The sequence below is a fragment of the Cnephaeus nilssonii genome (assembly GCF_951640355.1).
Source record: "Cnephaeus nilssonii genome assembly, chromosome: 17".
Lineage (NCBI taxonomy): Eukaryota > Metazoa > Chordata > Mammalia > Chiroptera > Vespertilionidae > Cnephaeus > Cnephaeus nilssonii.
In genome coordinates, this window is record NC_137088.1 from 8,311,325 (window position 1) to 8,333,796 (window position 22,472).

Consider the following 22,472-nt stretch of genomic DNA (forward strand, 5'->3'; position numbering starts at 1 on the left):
CCAGCCAGAGAGGAATGAGGCGCGTTCGGGTCCCGAGACTCCCGGGACGCAGTCCGAGGGGGCGAAGGCTGGTCGAAGCCCGCAGACTAGGGACTGGCCGAGGGAACCCAGGGACACCCCATCGCCGGGTGCCCCCAGCCCCGCCCACACCTGCGCGGCGGCCACGCCTCTGCCGATCCATTGGCTGCCCCCGCCGCCCGTCAGGCGAGCCCCCGGGTCCCGCCCCCCAGCCCCGAGCGGCGTCTCTTTGCGCGGGGCCGCCGCGCCAGCGCCACTCAGCCCGGTTCCCGCCGTCGACCGCGGTGCGCCGCCCGCCCGCCCGCCCGCCCATTGCCGGCGCGGGGCCGCCCGGCACGGCTCCAGGCGGACCATGCGCCCGCCGCGCCCGCTGCCGGCCCTCCGGCTCTGCCTGCTGGCGGGCGCCCTCGCCTGCGCCCTCCGCCCCGCGGTGAGTGTCCGCCGGGCCACCCAGAATCCTGGCAGCTGGGTGTGGAGTGGGGGCGGCGGGAGACGGGCTGCTGGTGCGGCCGCCGGGGTGAGGGGAGTAAGGGCACGGCGCACGGGGTCTCGCCTCCCGGATCCGCCTCGGACCGTGTCTGGACCCGAGGGAAGTGGTCTCGGGCGCACCGCGTCCCTCACCGCACAGCCCGGAGCCCGCTCCGCGCGGCGATCGGGACGCCGGGGGAGGGCAGTGGATGCGAGCGGGCTCCATCCACACTCGCCTTCCGTGTTGTGGCCGCGGGTGTGCGTGGAGTGGGGAGCTCAGGAGGGGCAGCGCGGGGGCTGTGGTCGATTGAAATGGGCGGTCTGGTAGACGGTGGGTGGAAGGGAGGCTGTGTGTGCGCGGTGCCCGTGTAGAGGTGTCTGTGGGGCGTTGTGTGTTACGTGGAGGAATGACGTCTCGGCCCAGATCCAGCGCCGGGGACCCCAGGACCTGGGAAGGAGCTTTGGGGGTCAGGTGGGTGACCAGCAGACCTTTCCTGTGCCTTCTCGCTTAGCAGGGGTGAAAGGCAGGGAGCCAAAGGTGGAAGGCATGGGCAGTGAGGGGAGAGGGAGGTTACCAGAAAGGACTTGCCGCTGGCATGGGGAAGGCTGAGCTGGGAGCAAACCGCCAACAAGCGGTGGTCTCCCTCTTCCTGTCCCTTCTGCTTCACCCCCATGGGGATGTGTATGCCCCTGATGTGTGCCAGCGTGCCCCCACGTGTGGGTGTGCTCGTATGTCTGTGGGTGGCTCACCTAGGCTGCCAGGCTGATCCTAGTCGAGGCAGGAGACACATGGATCATCTCCCTCTAACATCAAGGAAGAACTCGAGACACTAAATCTACTCAGGCCCATATTGCCGATGGGTAAAGTGAGGCCCAAAGACACTGGAGCCACACCTGTCCCCTACCAATCAGACCTGGGCTGAGGCTGATTTTTCTCTCTTCCCCTACCCCAGGACTTGAGGAATCTGGGGTTGCTGCTTGTGCAGGGCCTGAAACCCAAGTGGGTTCCAGGTCAGGCAACACCAGCTCCAGGTCTGCTGGTGGGTGGGTGGAGTATGTTGATCTAGTCTCTTCTATCCCATGATTACCTCCCTTCCTGTCACCTCCACCAGGACAGGAACCTGTGTTTCCATCTAACTGATGTCTTCTTGCACACCCTGGGGACCGGGAGCTCATTGCCTGTCCTGGGAGCAGACCGTATGACCATTGACGAGCGCTTCCCCTCCTCCCGCTTCCAGCCACCAGACCCACCTCCTGAGCACGCAAAACCCTACAGCAGGGGGTCCTCAAACTTTTTAAACAGGGGGCCAGTTCACTGTCCCTCAGACCGTTGGAGGGCCGGACTATAGTTTTAAAAAAACTATGAACAAATTCCTATGCACACTGCACATATCTTATTTTGAAGTAAAAAAAACAAAACGGCAAAAACACCCGCATGTGGCCCGCGGGCGGTAGTTTGAGGACGCCTGGCCTACAGCTCTCGTACCACTTACAGCCCCTCCATGTTATGGAGCCTCCAGACATCACCAACCACCCTCTGGCTCTTACAGCCCTGGGCTCCGACCACTCAAATTCTCCTTGGAGAGGCCAGGAATCTTGGGGCCACCACTGGCACCCCTCCCCCATCCCTGGAGGCTTCTCAGCCCAGGTGAAGAGTGGTTTTTGTTTTTGTTTTGTTTTTATCTTTATTGATTTCAGAGAGGAAGGAAGAGGGATAGAGAGATAGAAACATCAATGATGGGAGAGAACCGTCGATCAGCTGCCTCCTGCACGCCCCCTACTGGGGATCAAGCCCACAACCCGGGCATGTGCCCTTGGCCGGAATGGAACCTGTGACCCTTCAGTCCGCAGGCCGACGCTCCATCCACTGAGCCAAACTGGCCAGGGCTGAAGAGTGGTTTTAACGAGGCCTCCTGTCATGCTAGGTCACGTCTGCCCCCACCTCCTGAGACGTCCAAGTCCGGCTCCTCCAATGCCTCCCCTTCCCTGTCTTTCCACATCTTATTCACTTTATACCCAATACCAGCTCCTCCTCCAGACAGCCTTCCCTGATTGCTCCAGCCCACTCAGCCCTCCCACCTCTGACCCCACCCTTCAGCGCCCTCCCCCCCCCACCTCCCAGCCTGGGCTCTTCTGACCATCCTATGGGATCAAGGGCTGAGGTGTGTCTCCTCCCCTGTCCCCCACAGCCCAGTGCAGGGCTGGGCCCACAGAGGGAGGAGAAGGGACTCAGCCAGGACTGAGTGAGGACGGGCCGGAGTGAGAGGCCCCAATTCCCTCTTCTTCTCCCCACCGGCCACTTGCTCCTGCACTGAATGGACATCAGGCAATCCTGCTCCAGCCGGACTCGAGGTGGTGGCGGCGGGGCGGGCGGGGAGGGGGGGGAGACTAACGTTATCAGAGCCATAAAGTGGCAGCTGCAAAGTTCAGTTTGAAGGCCCAAGGCCTTATCACTTTTGTTTATGGTGCCCTGACCTCAGCCTGGGAAGGGGAAATCTCTGAAGAGGGAAGCAAAAACAGGGGAAGCAAACTTGCAGCGTCTCCGAGGAGGAAGTGCACCCCAAGGCCACCCGTCAGGCTTCCACTGCCCCTGCCCCCCGGACAGCAGGCACAGGGGCTCCTCCCTGATAGCAGAACTGCTCTGGGCAATGCCCAGCCGAAAGGTGGGGGGAGGGGTGCCACAGTGGAGGGGCAGACCCGGGCCTTGACCTGGGAAGATTCCCAGGCTGGTGCGGAAGAACAGAGCCAGTGACCTGGGAAGAAGCGTCCTGATGGGTGTGGGGTGCGGCCTCCCAGAACCGGGTCTCTGAGAGCAGCAGTCAGGGAAGGCTCCCTGGAGGAGTTCCACGAAAGAGGCCAACCTTCCACCTGAAATCATGAAACAGCCTCAGTTGGCCGAACAAATGGGCCTGACCCCAGAAGAAGGAGGAAGCCCCTAGGTTCCCCCCAGAGGCTGGAGTGGCTCGGGGTTGGGGGAGGCTTGGTTCCTCTAACTCCGTGGTCAGCAAACTGCGGCTCGCGAGCCACATGCGGCTCTTTGGCCCCTTGAGTGTGGCTCTGCCACAAAATACCACGGCCTGGGCGAGTCTATTTTGAAGAAGTGGCGTTAGAAGAAGTTTAAGTTTAAAAAATTGGGCTCTCAAAAGAAATTTCAATCGTTGTACTGTTGATATTTGGCTCTGTTGACTAATGAGTTTGCCGACCACTGCCCTAACTCATCTATGAGGCAGGTAGCTGGCCACCTGCTCCTGAAGGCCTCACCTCGCCATAGGCATGCTGCCCCAGCCATCGACTTCTAGGCTCTTAGGGACTCTCCACAGCTGCCCAGGCCCTCCAGGGGTCCCCAGGGCAGGTGGGAGTCGTGGAAACCGGGTATGCTCATAAGAGGGCCAGACAGTTGGCGGGGGCGGGGGGGGGGGGGGGCGGGTGAGACTCCAAACCAAAGTAGCGGATGGCTGGGAGGGCTGGGTGACAGGTGATGGGCTTCCTCACATGGTGGGCATTCTCAGTGGCAGTCCAACCTGGGCAGCACCTGCCACCTGCCCGATCTCCTCACTGCGGTCCCTCTGGCTGTGGATGCAGGAATAGGGCCAGGGGCTCGACAAAGCCCCATCCCTGTCTCCCTGTCCCTCTTGCTCAACCTCCCAGACTCCAGCCTCCCCTGAGTGACTTCCTTACACAATGCAGTTGTCACTGCACATGGTGACCTGTGCTGTGTGTGAAAACCCTCACATACCTGAGACATATTCAGAAAAAGAGAATGAAACTTAGTGGGAGTTTTTTGGAAATTTTCAAACATGCCTAGAAATGTAGAGAATAGCATAACAAACATGGAAATACCCATTTCTTGCAGTGACATCAGAAAAATGGCAGCATAGGAATTTCTAGCACTCATCCCTCCCAATTCCTAGGTTTGACCGTTATTAGCTTTAACAATCTTTAGCCTTAATTAATGTTGGTATCATTTTTAAATATATATATTTTTATTGATTTCAGAGAGGAAGGGAGAGGAAGAGAGAGATAGAAACATCAATGATGAGAGAGAATCATTGATCGGCTGCCTCCCGCACGCCCCCCACTGGGGACCAAGCCTGCAACCCTGGGTATGTGCCCTTGACTGGAATCAAACCCGGGACCCTCTGGTCCACAGGCCGACGCTCTTATCCACTGAGCCAAACCAGCTAGGGTGCATCATTTGTTTTTTTGGCTGAAGTATTTTTAAGATAAATTATAGACATCATATAGACCTTTTACCCCAAATTATTTTACAATGAATCTCGAAAACCAAAGGACATTTTCCTCTATAACTATGATACCATCAATCACAACTCACAAAGTTAACAGGGTTCCTTAAGATCTAATGTTCAGATCTCTGCAGGAACCCTTGAGTCAGGCATCAATATTATCCGGGGTTTTGGTCTCGTTGCAAAGAGCTTTCCTGCCTGTGTCGTGTTGGGACTGCAGAGCAAGCTGCAGGGTGCGTGAGCCTTGAGCGAGGGGCTTCCCTGGACAGGGTCCTTCTTTATATGCACCCCCTTTCATGGGGCTCATGATGTGAGGGTCCCCATCTTTTAGGACATGCCCCTTGCTGTCTTAGGAGCAAGTTCTTCCTGCTCAGCGAGTCATCAGAGGAGGGAAGGAGGTCACCAGCAACCCCGGTGTTGGTGTCTCGAGGACTCACAACCTTGTGGCTCCCACTGCAGGTGGCCCCGACACCAACATCACCCACAGACACCATGCTTGTAAACTGAGGGTTGTCCTAAGGATGCCCAAGATGAGTCTCAAGGGGCAGGGATTTAAAACGGAGTCCCACTGCCCCCTGCTTCGGGATGCCACCGTGATCCTCTGCAAAGAAATCCGGAAGGACTTGTGCCCCTAAGTAGACCTTGCAAGAAAAGCCCTTGGATGGGCCCAGGCTGAACCCCAAGCTGGACGTCTTTGCTTGCATTCTCTGGTAGCAAGAGCCCTTGTCCTGGTACCACCGCGAGCCTTGGGAAGCTCTTTCTCGCCCCAAGCCCACACCTGCATCTCTGTCTCCACCTCTTCCTTACTACCCGGCTCCACACGCACTAGTTCTCATTCCACTCTCCTCCCAGCCAGAACTCAGCCTTCCCCAGGCGGAGGCGTGCTTGGCAAAGCGATGGATTTGCAGAGAGGGGAAGATTCGGACCACTGGCTAAAGGATGTAAAATTACAGGGCAGGCGAGAGAAATGACTACCGTAGGGGGTGAGGGGAACTGCCAGGCTGGAAACCTCCTCTGGCACAGCTGCCACTTGTCAGTGGGTGGGACACTCTGACTGCCTGAGCCTGTGCAGGGCATTAAGGCTGGGCTTAGGCTGGGGTCCCAGGAAGGCCAGTCTGGCACGAGGGGCTGGCCTGGCATGTTGGCAATTACTGCTAACTTCTTGGTTGTCCCCTAGTGTACTTTACATGTGACCCTCGACACGATACAGCCCCGGAAGTAGGCGGTGCTGTCCTTGTCCCCATTTGCAGGTGAGCTGGGATAGCTGGCCTGAGGTCACCATCCAGGAAGTGGCCGACAGACGCATTCCAGAAACCTGTGGACCTGACTGGGTTCTGCTGTCTCCCGAAGGGGAACTGCTTCTTCCAAAGCGGCTGCGGGTGCCGCGTGCTGCCCTGGGCCTTTCGAGATAGTTTTTAATTAGTAAAATGCACAAGTATGGAGTGACGGCTCGGGCATGGTCACACATGTGTGTACCTGTGTGGCCACCACCCAGATCACCTGGTGACACGTCCTCTGCCCCCCCCCCCCAAAGTCTCCCTTGTGCCCCTTCCCGCTAAGAGGAGGTCTGATTTCAGCTTCTTCTCACGCCCTCTGCAAAGCCGGGGTGATTCTCCTCCTTTCTGTGACTTCTGCATTCCATGCTCTGCCTTACCTTCCCGTGTACCCCACACACACACACCCCACCCTCTTCTCTTCCTGCTCCTCTTCCCCCGCCCCATCCGCTGCAAGATCTCCATCTCCTTACCAACGCAAACACAAAAGCCAAAACGAAGGGGGTGGCCCGGGAAGCTGGGGTGTGCTCCTGTGTGCCTTTCTCTCTGGGTCCTCACTTTTCCCCTGGGACTCTTTGTTGCCCCGTTATTTCAGTTGGGGTGGGCTTAAGGAAATATGGGATACAAGATGGTATTGGGGGAATGGTAAGTGGGACCACTCCTGAGCCCCCTACCCTCTACTCCCCAATCACCAGACTCCTCCAACCATCCCCATCCCGGCAGGAAAAAGCCCCCTTATTCACCGTGGCTCCCAGTGCTCGGTAATTTGCAGGCAGGAAGTTTCCTCCTGTCTCACCTAATCCAACCTGCAGCTTTGTAGTCGCCTCTGAGACCATCTGCTCCTCAGAAATGCTCCCCCAGCATACTGCTTCTGTCTCCCTTGACTCCTCCTGCCTGGATGAGGCTGGGGGTTCTGACTCAAGGCTGTGGTCTCAGGCTCCCCTTGAGGGAGCTGGGGATGGCCTACAACATGTGAACTGGGCCCTCCCTGTCTTTCTGAGCCCCTAGCATCTAACAGCTCCAACTCCCAGCATCTTCAGCCTCCCCAGCCTTTGCCCCAAATCTCAGAACGCCATGTGGAGAGAAAGCAGGGTTTCTCCCAAGCCCCTGGCAATGGGGATAGAGAGGAGGGCCCTCAGCTGAGCAGATGGAATTAACAAGCTTTGGTTAATCCTTGACCCCAACCGGAGAGCCAGGATTCTCCCGCCAACTTTCTGTCAGTCACCTCCCACATCCAGAAAACTCCATGGCAGGGGACACGGAGGATCCGGACTGAAGAGATGCTATGGACTCCCTTGCTCTTGCTTAGGTCCCTTCTTCTGGGCTCAGGTACTCCTGTCATGGAGAAGGTGTTGGGGACCCAGTATGTCCTGAAACTCTCTAGCCTCAACCCAACTGCAAGGCCAGGCTGACTCTAAGCTCACTTGGACCTCAGCGCAGTAATTGGTGAGGGCTTGGGGAAAGCCCTGCCTTCTCTTCTCCACATGGAGCATCAGGAGACAAGTTGAGCGAGATAGGCATTGAATGTGCTTTGAAGTGTGGGCTTTGGAAGGGCCTTGAATGCATTTTGAAGTGTGGGCTTTGACTCCTAGGCCATAGGAACCATCAGAGATTTGAAGCAGGAGAATGAGGATGGGGATACACATTTCATTAAGATCCCTCAGGTGGTCGGTAGTGGGACTGAAAACTACTGTACCAGTCCAGGCAGGAATTGATGATGAAGCCTGGCCCCTGTCAATATCTCCCAACTTGTCTCCTGATGCCTCCAGGGCTCCTTGCTGCAGCCACGCCAGGCTTCTTGCACCCTTGAATGTTTTCAGCATGTTTCAGGCCTCCATGCTTCTGTACACACAGCTCCTACTTTCTGGAATGTTCTTACTCCACCTCTAATTATCCACCTCCTACACATCCCCAAAGACCCTCCCACTTCTACTACCCATTCTCTATGAAGTCCACCCCCCAGCTATATCCTACCGTGGAACCCTTCCCGTGGATCAGCAGGCTTGCCTGTATCCAGCCGGGAATTTTCCAATTTCGTGCGTCTGGAGGCCAGAGGGGTAATGAGGATGTTTAGAGTAGGGAAATAAGTGGAAGAGGAAGTCCAAAGTCTGCCTGAATTCCTCAGTGATAAGGGCTAGAGGGAGCTGCCTCGGCCCAAAGGGCAATGGTTGACCAGATGGCCCAAGGCGAGATGGTGGAGAAAGATTGATGTAGTCCAGACCACTGTTCAGAAATGTTGGTCCCTTCTAGGAATGTCCATTTGCTGGGTGACCTCAGCCCTCTTTGGGTCCCTGCTTCCTCTACCCTTCTCCAGATGGGGCCCAGCACTCAACTACATTGTGGTGAAGTCCGAGCTCATTTCCCAGACCACCCCCCACTTTATTCAGAGACACCGCAGGATCCGGGGTTACTCTGGGGGCTCCTACTTCCCTGTGTAGAAGTGCTCAGTGACTGAGCTGCTGGGGGGGGCAGCAGAACTGGCTAGAGAAGTTGACCCAACATCCTTCCACCCTACGATGGCAGGCAGGAGTCACCAAGCATCCTCTGAAGCCCTCAGTGATCGGAAAAGAAATGTTATTGGTCAAACAGCCACACCCTCGCTTAAGAGGGCCCAGCAAGTGAGGGCATCCGTTGTCCTGTCCTCAGGGCTCAAGTCTGGACTCTTGGTTACAGAGACAGAAACTCAGCTGGCTCAAGTTGTAAAGAAAGGTATTGATTCATGCTGCCGGAAGCAGGGCTGGGTTCAGGCACGGCTGCCCAGGGAAGCCGATCATGTCAAGAGGGCCCAGTGTTTCTCCGTCTCTCTACTCTGCTTTGAGCTGTGTGGCACTCAAAGCCCTACCGCATTGTGTTCCACCTGGCAACAAGATGGTAGCAGAAGCTCCAGCCCTTTTATCCCTTGAGGTTTCCAGTCCAATGGAAAAGAACAAATCCACTTGCCTAATTCCTTAATCCAGAGTCCCAGGAATGAGCGTCCTGGCTTTGACTTGGGCCATGTGCCAGACACTGTGAGAATACTCTGCCTGGCTCAAGTCTGGTCACATGTTGATTCCCTAGAAGGGAGATCATCAGAACCCATGAACTAGGAGTGGGAAAGGAGGTGGTTTCCCAGATAGAGATGAGGACATGGCACCAGAGGAGGGTAAAGGATGGTAGAAGGCAGCAACAATAGATCCACTACCATCCGTGTTGTGGGAGATAAGAGGTAGGCATGGGAAGGAGAGGCAGGCAAGGCTGGGAAGGGACTTTGGAAACTCCAAGCAAGCAAGATGGTGGGACCCAACCTGGAGTAGCCAGTCCCCAGGTTCCTCTTCCAGAGGCCACCTCTGGGATCCATCTGGCCACCCCTCTTCCCATGCCTGAGCCAGCCACAGATCCCTTAGGACAGAGCATCTGGAGTGTTTCATCTGAATAACCCTATGGGCAAGAGCGGAAGCACATGACGCCAAAGAGGGATCACAGTGCACTTCCTTGGAAGGCTCATGTCCTTTCTTTGAAAGTTATACAAATAACGTCATCCTCTCCATAACAGATCCGTGTTACTTTCAACGTGCCAAGTTTTAAATGACTGACCAGCTAATGTCTTTACTCCATTTGGCTGGTAAAGCGAATGGTACAAGATGGAAGCCAAGGTCACTGTGGCTCCCAGGCCTGTGGCACGTGGGCGAGTGAGGTCTGGATGCGGGGGAGTCTGGAAGATATCCTGGACAAAGGAGTCTTTCCCTCGGACCTGGGCGTGGTCAGCTGTGGTGCTGTACTGGGAAAGTTGGGGACCTCTGACCATGAGGCTCCACCAAGCCTTCAACAGGGGATGAGAGAGCTGTTGAGGGGGAAGGGACTCAGCCGTGTGGCCCTTGGACACTGAATGGTCAGGCTTCAGCTTGGACCCCCCTCCCTGCAGCAGGGAAGAGCTAGCTCACTGGCACCCAAGGCATTTATCCCTCAGGGGGGTCAACTCACTTAGAACAGTGGTCAAAGTCACACCCTTGGTGCCTACTGGCTAGATGGGGGACCCTCTTAAAGAAAGGAAGTAAGGAGGAACTCCTCCAATCTGTGTCTTCCCACTACAAGAACCCTTTCAGTCATCCGGAGAGGTAGTTAAGGCCCATTTAGCCTGCAGGGAAACTGAGGCCGAGGGAGGTGAAGACCTTGTCCCCTGGCGGGGCGGACAAGCTGGAAGACACACTGAGAATCTGATTCTGGCACAGCCTTGCTGGACTCTCCCCCGATGCCCTGTTTGGGACGGTGACGTTCCCCTCCCTAAGCAGAAATGAGGAAGCTGATACGGGGTTCCCAGGGGCAGCAGCCACTTCCCTAAAGCCAAAGAGACAGGCAGAAGCTGCCACCGGCCCGGCAGTTCCTCCCTGGAGGCCTTCACCCGCCCTTCCCCACCCAACGGCTCCCCAGACCTGAATTTTCTGGCTGATCCTAGGCATCCATCACCCCTACTTACATGTTGGCTCCAGTGCCAATGTTCCACTGGCACACAGGTCTGGCCCCACCCCTGATCCCTAGGTAGGGTGCAGGGGAGCGGAGGGGAGGGGATGAGAAAGCTCAAGCTCCTCCCCGCCTTCCAGAGGCAGAGGAGGCCTGGTGGGTGGCAAGCCATCCTGGGAGGGCTTCCCTTACTTCCTTAAACCTCCCTCTCCCTCCACCCCCAGCAGTAGGTCTGACTTAGCTTGAATTATTCAAAAGCTAAGAGGTCTGGCAACGAGGGCTAGTGTGCCCTTCCTAGCTGGTGACCTGGGGACTGAGCACAGGCTCCTAGAATGGGGACAGGCGGGAAGATGCAGCCAGGCTCCTGGATTCCTCCCAGGTCTGGCTCCAGGAACAGGAGGCCAGGGTCCGGCCCCTGTAATGAGGTAGCACTAGCTGGGCCCCGCCCGTCACAGGGACTGAGGTCGGGGCAGAGGACTCCCAGCGGGCCCGCCAAGCTGGACGATGGGAGAGTCCGTGGACCAGCTCTGAGCTCCAAGGAGAGGCCCTCTCACCGCTGTGGGCCGTGCTGCCCTCAAAGAGACACAGCTGTTACAAACAGCACGGCTGGGGAGCCACCAGGAAGCCACGACAGGGTCCTCAAGGCAGATCAAGCTTTGGGGACAATGAACACATTTTGGATAAGATCCAGGTCAGGGTCCCGCTTTGGTCTGGGGTGAGGATTGGGAGTGAGTCGAGGTTGGGATTGGGGTTCAGCCGGGAACTCGGGTCAGTCCAGTGACCAGGCCTTCCTTGCTTGACCCATGCTCCTGGGAGTTTGTGGATGGGATGTGGGCCGTGGACGAAGCTGACGGTCCCCTCCCTGTCTCTGTCCCGCAGAGCGTCTGGGCCTGGGCCTCCAAGCAGGAGCTGTGTGACTTCATGCAAATGATCGAGGCGGAGCACAGGCAGTGCCTGGAGGAGGACCCGCTGGAGAATGAAACAGCAGGTGAGCCCCCGCCCCCGGTAGGAAGAGGGGCTCTGCAGACCCCCAAGGAGCCCCACTTCTCACCATGCGAGCCCAGATCCACATCACACTCATTGCATAGTGTTGGAGGGGGCAGCACCGTGGGGCTGCTGGGTGGTGAGGAGAGGATGCTGGGAAAAGCTGGGGGGCCAGACAAAGAAGGAAGGCACTGACAGACCTCCATGTTCCCATCACCCACCCCAAGTCTGGGGAGCTCCCAGCTATTTCCTAAGGAGAGTATACAAATTGGGGTTCAGAAAAGTGAGTGCAGCCAGCTCTGCATTCGGAGGTCCCTACCCCTCTTCTCCAGGAAAAGTGGGGTGATGTCTTCCTGGCTCCCCAGTGCCCTGCCGCCTCTGAGGCTGACAATTATGTGACCCCTCCGGGTCCTTCCTTCTTGGCCCTGGTGCCCAGGCTCTCTCCTCCTGCACCATCAGTGAGTGTGAGTAGCCTTGCCGATAGCTTTCACTCCCCCAGCCCAAGGAGGGGCGGCCTCCTGTCTCCTGAGCCCCTGAGACTGAGCCTGGGTCCGGGGGTACTGCCCACTGCCAATACTCCCACCGGGACATGGAAGCGGGGCCCCAGCAGTACGATCCGGATCGTGGACAGCTCAGAGAGGCCTGGACCCCAGACTCTAGCCCCCCTGCATCCCTCCCAGGCCCCAAGGGCCGGCCACCCTCGTGATCCTGATGAGGTCATTGCTGGCACAGGGCGCCTGTCAGGTGCAGCAAACACCCTGTCACCAGGCAGCCAGCTAGGGATCCAGAGGAGGGCAGGTATGGGTCAGTGGGCAGTGAGTCTGCCCGTGACCTTGTGTGGGGTTCTGCGCAGGTTCAGGCAGTGGCAGGTGCAGGTGTGTGCCCGGCTTGTGTCTGCCTGGTTCTGTTTCTGTGCCTCTGGGGTCTGAGCTCCATGTCTGACTCGGAGTGTCTTTGTGCGTCAGAGCGGGTGTCTGTGTAGCCTGGACGTGCCCAGGTGTATCTGCCTGGTGTGCTGTGTGTGTGTGTGAGTGTGAATGTCTGTGATACGCTGTCATGTCTATGCATATGTGTCCGAGTCATGTCTCTGTGCCTGTGTTTACTTGTGTCTGGTCTTTCCGGGTCCAAGTGAGCATACATGTATGTATGTTTGCATGTGTGTCTGTGGTTCTGTGTGACTGGGAGTGCTTGTCAGTCAGGGTGTCTCTCTCTGTGCACACAGGTCTATGAAATGACCTGGCAGAGGTCCCCACTCTGCCTCACCATCCCCCACCCCAGGCTCCTGGTTGATCTTTCCTTCCTGCTAGGTGGCAGCCCCCAGCAGGCACACACAGCCAGCCTGGGCCCTGTGTCTCTGTGGGCCTGGTGACACGTGGTGGGGCCTGAGGGGTCTCCCTGGGTGGACCCACAGAGAATACGTCCAGGCCCCGCCCAGGACAACGGGCCTCCGGACGCCCAGCATTTTCTTGGCCATCACCTCTTCTCTGCTCCAGACCCTGCTGCTGCCTCCTGCAGGAAGCTCCCCGGACCACGTCCCCCTGCCGGCCTCTCCTCCCTGGCTCCCCTGCCCTGCCCACTGGCCTGTGCCCAGCACAGTTCACCGCCCAGCCTGCTGGCACTGAGATTCCTTGAGGCCAAGTGTGACCTCCCCAAGGACAGGGCCTGGTCTCCCTCCTCTGGGCTGCCTCTGGTGGAGGCGGAGCCCAGCGCCGTCCGTCCGGGAGGCTAAAGAGAGCCCCATAGAGAAAATTCCCCCAGAGAATCAGCATCCAGCCATTCAGCACAGGAGAGCAAGAGGTTTGCTGGAGAGGGAGCAAGCCCTCCCGCCCCTGGGCTAGTTCCCTAATGGCTCTGTGCCTCAGTAACTCGTCTCTAAAATGGGACGGCTAAGTAAGTCCTTCATTGAAAGGGGGAGAGCAGCTCCTCCCACTTACAAAGGCTCCAGGAGTGTTGACTGACGTTATGAATGGTCTTGCATGGCCAGCAGGATTTGACTGGCCCTACGTGGCCGCCAGAGAGGTTGGCACAGGAGTGACGGAGGGACTGGGAACCAGTGAGGACGGAAGCCTCAGGACAGGGTGAGGCAGGAGTTCTAGGGTCCCAGAGGAAGGCAGGCTGAGCTCCTGGGCCAGCCCTGGGGGTCCAGGTGTCCTCAGGCCTCAGCGGCCGCTAGCATTGGCTGCTGCAGGCCTGAAAGGTACTCCTCCCCGCGGCCGGCCCCTCCAGCCCCCGAGGCTCTTCCTCAAGTGGGGACATCCTTCCACCTTTTCTTCCCAGGCCCCCTTCTTGGGAACTCGGGAACCTTCGGACTTGGGCTGGGCTGGGCTTGGCTCAGCTGGCGTTGACTTTGGCTCAGGGGTTGGGTTTCCTGAACAAAGCCATGGGACTGGCAGGGTTGCAAAGAGACAATTAAACCTCCCTCGGGGGAGGGGACGCAGAGGAGTCCTAGTCCCTGTGAGGCGCCCAGACCCTGAACAGGCAAAACCATGGCACTTGCCTCTGCCTATTAAAGTAGACTCTTCCAGACCCCACTGTGCACCCCTCGCCCCCAGGTCTCGGGCTAAAACACAGCCTGTGATGCAGGATTTCCTCTGAACTCACCCCCGACCACCACCCCCATCACGTTTCACAATTTCGCTGAGTTGGGCGCATCGTGTTGCTTTGTGAGTTTTATGAAGACTCCTCAAGAACTATCTGAGCCCTGACCGGTTTGGCTCAGTGGATAGAGCGTCGGCCTGCAGACTCAGGGGTCCCAGGTTCGATTCCGGTCAGGGGCATGTACCTTGGTTGCTGGCACATACCCAGTGGGGAGTGTGCAGGAGGCAGCTGATCGATGTTTCTCTCTCATCGATGTTTCTGACTCTCTATCCCTTTCCCTTCCTCTCTGTAAAAAAATCAATAAAATATATATTAAAAAAAAAAGAACTAGCTGAGCCGAAACCGGTTTGGCTCAGTGGATAGAGCGTCGGCCTGCGGACTCAAGGGTCCCGGGTTCGATTCCGGTCAAGGGCATGTACCTTGGTTGCGGGCACATCCCCAGTAGGGGGTGTGCAGGAGGCAGCTGATCAATGTTTCTGACTCTCTATCCCTCTCTCTTCCTCTCTGTAAAAAATCAATAAAATATATTAAAAAAAAAAAAGAACTAGCTGAACCCCAATATACCCATCAACCCACCATAAACAACTCCTCCTTTTAAAAAAATATATTGTCTAATGCCTCCTTTACTATTATAAAATGATATCAGGACACATTCATTTTTTTATTTTTTATTTATATGTATATATATATTAATATATATATTGATTTCAGAGAGGAAGGGAGAGGAAAAGAGAGCTAGAAACATCAACGATGAGAGAGAATCATTGATTGGCTGCCTCCTGCACACCCCCTACTAGGGATCAAACCCACACCCTGGGCATGTGCCCTTGGCCGGAATAGAACCGGACCCTTCAGTCCTCAGGCCGACGCTCTATCCACTGAGCAAAACCAGCTAGGGCCACACATTCATTTTTTAAAATGATGTTCTAATTATAACATAAAAGAAGGAAGGACAGTAATTTATCATTAAATGCCATCTAACAAAGCCAGGCCCGATCCCACGGGAAGATCAGAAGATTGGACCTATAAATGTAACCTCCGGGAATGGGAGAGCTATGGGTGCAGGTTGGTATAGTCGGTGGTTGCATCCCTGGCTCAGATGTCACGGGCAGCATTGCTGTAGGGAACATGACTTCCCAAAACATTAAACAACTTTCAGTGAAGTCCAGAAAGCGCCAAAGCCCAGCCTTCTCTCCCTTTACTCAGCAGTTGCACTGCGGGGAAACCGCGCATGTTAGACGTGCCATAAATACCTTGTGTTTGTGTGGGAAATGGAGTGAGTCCAGGCTCTGGTCATTACCACGGGATCTCCCCGATGCCCATGCCCAGTGGCTCCCTTGAAAGTCTTGCAGAAGCTCTGCAATTCATCGTTGTGCAGGGCCATGCGGGAGCTGGCGCCTGCCCATCAAATGCAGGGTGAGGCCCCCAATCTGCAGCAAAGAAATCCCCCACTGCTGTCCCACATACCCCCGGGGCACTCTGCTCCCTGCAGGAGGACCATGGAGCTGTAGTCTGCCTCCTCCTTGCTCCCTGTCAGGACGGGCCCTGTACAGCCTGAGCAGGGCTGTGCCTCCCCTCTCAGACCACAGGCTCCGCGAGGTGGGAGCCTGGAGGAGGAGGAGGAGGAAGAAGAGCGGCTGGAGGCACCTGGTGGCCATGCTGACCCACGTGTCCCCTGCCTTTACCCCACAGGCTGCAGCAAGATGTGGGACAACATCACCTGCTGGCCAGCCACCCCTCGGGGCCAGGTGGTCGTCTTGGCCTGTCCCCTCATCTACAACTTAATCCACCCTCTTCAAGGTAAGAGCCCCGCATTCAAGCGAGGCAGCTGGGTGGCACAAGTGGCGCGGACTAGAGTGGAGTCTCAACCTCCCCGGGGAAATGAGAAGGAAAGGGAGAGTGTCAAAGGGGCCGGAGCAATCAGGGCGCCTTCCTGGAAGAGGAGGCTCTGGCCCTAGGTCTTTGAAGAACTTACGGGATTTGATTAACTCTTCACACAAAGATAACCATGTGGGAAGGGCTCACTAAATATTTGCTCAGCAATTAATAACTGATGGACTGACAGGTACTTAATTAAATCATGGCTCCGTGCTCCGTTGTCCCGGTCGGCTCTTGATTCAGTCTTTCGCTGCCTGGAGCCAATGCCCTCTCCAGCTCCATGAAACCACCACATGGCCTTGCTCACACACCTGGTCGAGTTCTGCCTACATGAACGTTCACCTACAAGGTGGAAAAGAAAAGGGGAGCCTCTTGAGGAAGTGGGCTTTCTTGCTAACGGCATAATGTGGTCCGTCAGCCATCCTTCCATTCAGTGAATGTTTATTCAACACCTACTAACATGCCCAGCACGGGGCTAGACAAACATGCAGTGGAGGGGGCGGGGCAATAAAACAGCCACCCCGTCTGCCCACAGGGGGCTAACGTTCTAGTTGGAGAGACATTGAGCGAGAAAACAGACACACGTGTCCTCAATGGTAAGTGGTGCCGGGAGGGAGAAGGGGGATGGGGTGCAACGTAAAGCAGATGTTCAGGGACGGGAACTGAAGACCTGGAGTGTGGGGGGAGCCGCCACGCAAAGATCCTGTTGGGGGAGCATCCGGAGAGCATCAACACCGGTGGGACAAGGTGGACTGGAGCAGCGGCAGGGAGGACGTAGGATAAGGATTCGAAGGGTGCGCACAAAGGCTCTGGGCACCTCCCACCCCAGGTGGCCTCTTCCTCTCTGGGCCTCAGTTTCCCTGTTTGTAAAGTAGGCACGGGAGGTGGACCACATGGTTTCTTTGGGGCAGGCCAGTTTTGCCCCCCAGGGGTGTGTCCTCAGCCATGATGGAGAGACCCCGATGCCCTCCCTGCAGAATCTGGGAGCGATCACAGGCGTGTCCTATTCCAGATGGCACCCACCCAGCCCAGCACTCCTCCAGGGAAGCCCAGCCCGTGGGCAGGTGGGAGATGAGTTACTCCCCAGGCCCCATCAGCAGAGCCTGGCACCCAGCCTTCTCTTGGATCCCTGGAAGCGCCCACTAATTGCGTCCCTTCCTGACGCCCGCTAATTGCATTCCTCCTGACAGCTCTTCCTTCTGGCCCTGCTGGGATTAGCAAAGCAGCTCCTTCACTGGAGAACCTGGACTGCAGCCCACCGTCTGACTAATCCCGGGGCCCACACGGTGCCTTTGTGCCCATGAGAAAAGGGCTGCCCTTCCCCAGACAGAGCCAACCTCTCCCAGACCCACCTGGTGGCAAGCTGAGTTATAAAGGAACACTGAGCCCCGTCCCCATCAGCCTGACGCCCTTGTGCAGGCAGCAGCCTGCTCAGCTCTCCTTGGCTGTGCAAGTGTCTCTGAAAATGACGGAGAGAACTAGGAGACCGGGTTAGGGGCTGGAAACGTAAAGGAAACAGGGTGGGCTTTCCTGGGCAACTAGATGGAGAAGGTGTGAGCAGCTGGCCTTACATTCCAAAGAGGGAAGTTCGTGAGGAAGGGACGTGCAGGGGCGGGGTGATGCCTTGGGTACCAGGACTCGGGAAGACGTGTTCTCCCTGGAAGGGTTGGAAGGGACCCGGTTCTGCAATGAGAGCGGAAGAGACCTTGCGGAAGATAAAGATGGCAGAGGGTTAGGAAGAAAGCATTTTCCCAAACTGGGTCCGAGTACCTGGGTGGGGTTGGGCCTGGCGCGGGCCACTCATTGAAGCGGGTACCAAAATGTACCTGGGGGCCTAGACCTCTAAGTCGTGGTCTGCATGCCTTTAATCTGGTTTTTACCTTCAACTATTTGAAGAGCCTCTTTTAGTGTGATGGCTATTTTGGTTGAGGAAACTCAAGTCTGTGTTAAGGGGTTCTTTAGGACACCTCCTCCCCTCGCCCTGCCCCCAACATCCTGAAGCTGCCTGGAGCCCCAGGATCCACGTGGTTCAGCCCCAAGATCCTGCGCAGCTTGAGTCCCCTTGCACACGCCTTTGCCTGGGCAGGTTCCCCTGCCAGGAACTCCCTGCTTCTCCATTTGTGCGGATTAGAGATCGGCACCATTATCAGGTGTCCCCCAACCCCGCCCGCCTCCTGCCTCACCTGTGGTTCCTCGCCCGAGCCCCACCAGGTGTGGGAGGAAGCCCAGGCCCAGAGGCCCAGGCAGGCTGGCCCAGGAGCAGTGGACAGGCCAGAGGGCTGCTGTCTGGACTCATAGGACCAAGAAGTCATCTGCCACACCAGGCCCTGTGACAAGGGTCAACATTGAGCTCATGGCAAGGGTCAGGGATCATGCAGAGAGCCAAGGATCCAGGCTATCTGGGATAAGGATCAGAACTTATATTGCACCTGGGGTCAGGTTCAGACATGACAAGGGGCAGGGCTGAGCCCAGGAATGCCGTGGCAGCCGGGGAAGCGGGGGGGGGGGGGGGGGGGGGGGCGTGTGAGGGATGAGGGGAGGGGGACCTTCTCCCTGCCCCAGGTTCCCCCATGATGCCCTGGGGTCTAGGTGGGAGTCTGACACAGCAGAGGTTTGCGGGAGTAGGGCTGAGGGCAGGGACAGCCAGGCCCCACGCCTCCTCCACGGACCTGCCCCTCTCCTGGCCTCAACCTCTCTCCTCCCCCAAGGCCACAACGTGAGCCGCAGCTGTACGGACGAGGGCTGGACCGAAATGGAGCCTGGCCCCTACGCCATTGCCTGTGGCATGGCTGGCAAAGAACCAGATTTGGACGAGGTAGGCCTCAGTGCACCCCACCCCCGCCAGAGTGCCTGAGCCCGCCCCGGCTCCTTCCACTCTCTCCCACCGAGGGGTGGAGGTTGCAGGCTGCGTGGGAGCCAGGACTCCTGGGCTCTGCCCTCCCCACGCCTCCTCCCGCGTCAGGCCTGCCTTTCCAGGGGCTTGTCCCCTGGCTTCCCCTGGTGAGGGTGCTTTCATGAGGATGACTCAGAGCAGCAAAAGCTGGAGCCGCACCCCCTGGCCAGGCCACCCATTGCCTGGTGGGACCTTGCTCCGGCCCTGGGCATGACAAGGGAGGGAGATACCATCCTCCCTGTCACATGGGGAAGGAAAATGAGGAGCAGGTCCTGGAGGGAACCAACCGTCAGTCAGAAACAGGGACGGGGACAGGACGCCCCCTCAGGGATCTGCCCAGAGCGGGGGAAGCATGGGTGGTCACTGTGAGGAGCCAGGCAGGGATGCTGATGGGGAGCTGGGGTGTAACTGGCGTTCTCAGTTAGCGGCCCCCCCTGCTCCGGTGTGTGAGCCCATGTGTGTGTATCTGTGTGTCTGTGATGACATCTGCCCCGCCCCAGACACCCTTCTCAGATAGAGTCCCAAATGTGAGATCACCCACAGTGTCTTCTTTGCCGTCTCTGTGCCCGGCGTGCCTCCCTCCCCACACAGAGGGAAGTCCTGGGGTGGGGGCTGAAGGGCAAGCAGCCTTGGTTCCCGAGGAACACTGAGTTGGCACAGAGGGGTGCCAGACCATGACTGAAGAATACATGGACAGATGGAGCATGTGAGGTCTTCGCTCTCTCCTTCCCTGACATCGCCCATGAAGGAGCAGAGGGCGATGACAGTCAACCCCCACCCCAGGAGGCAGTCCTGTCTCCGCGGTGCAGACTGGGACGTCATGGGTCTGGGTTCTGAAGGGGGCAGCTCAGCTGCCCTTAGGAGCCCTGGGCTTCAGCCTCCTCTGCCAAGGCAGGGATGGGCAGGCAGGAGGTGTAGGGCGCCCCACCCTGCCATGCCCCGAGGTGCACTCACCCCATCCCCCACCGAAGATCCTCACCACCTCCCTCTACCAACAGCGGAAGAGGTTCTACATTTCCGTGAAGACCGGCTACACCATCGGCTACGGCCTGTCCCTCACCACCCTTCTGGTCGCCATGGCCATCTTGAGCCTGTTCAGGTAAGGTCCAGCCTCCTCTGTCCGAGCCTCATCCCCACAGAATGGCCTTGCACCTGGGGATAGGGGGCCAGCGGGCGGGGCCTGTGCTCCGGACTGAGACACCTGGAGGCCGAGGCACTTGGAGGCCCGTCTGCCACAGGTCGGATCGGTCAGTCGGTCGGTCAGTCGGGGAAGGGATACCTGGGTCAGGGCCCCCCTTTGGGGCAGGACCAGCACTTGGGCCACGTGCTCCTTCCTCCATACCCTTGCTCAGAGCACTGACAGTATAGGGTGGGGGTCCGAGGCCCCTTCGGCCTCCCAGCTCTGCCCATGTCACACAGGAAGCTCCACTGCACACGGAACTACATCCACATGCACCTCTTCATGTCCTTCATCCTGAGGGCAGCCTCCGTCTTCATCAAGGACCTGATCCTCTTCGACAGCAGCGAGTCAGACGACTGCTCCGAGGCCTCGGTGGTGAGGACCTGGCCACTGTCCTGTCTCTCTCTCTCTCTCTCTCTCTCTCTCTCTCTCTTTTTTACCCTCTTTTCCTCTCCATGGATGGCCAACCCCCCACCTGACCCTGCCTGGCAGCTCGTTGAATCCCTCTCCTCTCCCCACATTGGGAGATGGTGCCCAGCCATCTGGGGGTTCAAAGACCTGCCCCCACCAATGAGAAACGTCTCTCCTTGATGGGAAATAAACTTCATGGCCAGAGCCCACAGCCACCGTCTCACATCTGTTCTAACGCCCCATGTGACTTAGGAAACTCCCTGCCTCAGTTTCCCCCATCTGTACAAGGACTTCCAAGCTTGCTTCCAACTCTACCCTCTTCCATCGGCAAACCCGGGCTCTGCTCACCACGCCACCCTTCCTACACCCCCCTGCCATGTGGAGCCAGTCCAGACACACACAGCCCCCCTCTCCTGTTCTCCCCTGGCATCAGTAAGTTCGGGGGCTTCCTTGAGAAGAGAAATTGACAGAGCATCTAAGAATTCATCGCTGTTCCTGACGGGTCCGCCTGCAGGTGAATCTGAGCTCAGGAGTGTCCTCGAGCTCGGACAGAGCGCTGGAGACCAGCCCCGGCTCCCAGCCATGCCCCAGCTCCATGAGTGATGGCAGACACAGTGCATGGTTTCAGGGGAGAGCAGTACCTTCTCCCCAGAGTTGACCTGTGCCAGTGGAATCCCAGGCATCTCGACTAGGGGAAGGGAACTCCCTGGGGAGCCGCCTGCAGCCGCCAGCTGCTCACGGGTTAAGGGTCATTGTGGAGACTGGCTTCCCGACTCATTAGCAGCTCCGTGAAGCTTTATCGAAGGCTGGAGAAACGCACATAAACTGTCCTGTTAAAGAGCTGAGTTATTCTTGTAAAGCAAGTGTACAACGGAAGGTAGGCTGTTCTCTGAGGATGTTTCAAAGCCAAGGGCACAGGAAGGAAGAGAGGGAACCTGCGTTCCAGGTACTGGGAGGAATAGATGCTAGAGGGCTTCCTGGAGGAGGTGGCTTTAAGCTCTGGCTCACAGGTGGCTGGGCTTGATCTGAAAGGGGAGACTGTTTCTAGGAGAGCACAGGAGACCTTCTGATCAACCCAGAGCCCCTGATTGCCCTACGCAGGGGTGACCTGCAACTCCTCCATTGTCCTCACCTACCTGGGGAACCCATTCTTTCACCAGCTCCTCTGGCCCCCAGGAGGAATAGCCATCCCTCCCTTCTCCATTTTCCCCTCATTTCTCCTCTCCTCTCCACTTCTCTCTTGTCAGTCCCCATCTCTCCTCAACACTCGTATCTGGGCCTACTCCACAGCCCAGAGCTCACATCCCCACACCTTCAATGGGCTCTTGCAAATGGGAGCAAGAATTGCCCTCACACCTCTTCCAGCCACCTTCAGTCCTAATTGGAATAAGATGAATGGGGGAGGGATGTTTAAGTGTATGGGTAAGTAGATGGATGGCTGAGTAAATAGGTGTGCGGATGACTGAGGAGGTGGGAGGATAGATGGATAAAGTAAGAAAAAGAAAGGATAGATAATGGTAGGGGGGGTGGGTAGATAGGTGGGTGGGTGGATGGATGGATGGATGGATGGATGGATGGATGAGCAGGTTGATGGACAGGTAGATAGATAGATGGTTAGGTCTCTGGGTTGGTAGTAGATGTCTAGTGGGTGGATAGGTAGATGAGTGGAGAGATAGATAGGTGAGTGTGTGGATGGGTTGATAGATGGAAAGATGAATAGATGATGGGTGACTGCATGGATGGTAGATGGATAGATAGATGGGTGAGTAGGTAATGGATGTCTAGTGGGTGAATAAGTAGATAAATGGATAGGTAGGAAGATGCATGGTTGGATGGGTAGGTGGTGGATAGATAAATAGATAAGATGATAAATTGCTAGGATTATTAAAACCACAATTTTATTCCAAACCATCAGATGATCTCAAATCAAGGATAATTGGAAAACCACTGAGTATATTTTTAAGGGGATAATGCAAAAATAACAGAGATTAAGTCGGCTGTACAGCAACTGTGTTTGTCAACCCAGACAGGGCTGTGGGCAGGCGGGGCCCCTGGCTAGCCCCCATGAGACCCCTCTTCTCCTTCCC

General features: G+C 57.0%; 1 protein-coding gene across 1 annotated transcript in view; it reads left to right on the forward strand.

The window, feature by feature from the left end:
• The first annotated feature begins 270 nt into the window (after nt 1-270).
• Nucleotides 271-22,472, forward strand: part of VIPR1 (vasoactive intestinal peptide receptor 1) — a 28,155-nt gene continuing 5,953 nt past the window's right edge. Inside the window, exons 1-6 of the mRNA XM_079794757.1 lie at nt 271-448; nt 11,321-11,429; nt 15,716-15,823; nt 18,610-18,716; nt 19,793-19,893; nt 20,214-20,349. Of these exons, the coding sequence (XP_079650883.1) occupies nt 371-448; nt 11,321-11,429; nt 15,716-15,823; nt 18,610-18,716; nt 19,793-19,893; nt 20,214-20,349 (639 nt within the window). The 5' untranslated portion in view covers nt 271-370. The remainder of the gene's footprint in view (nt 449-11,320; nt 11,430-15,715; nt 15,824-18,609; nt 18,717-19,792; nt 19,894-20,213; nt 20,350-22,472) is intronic.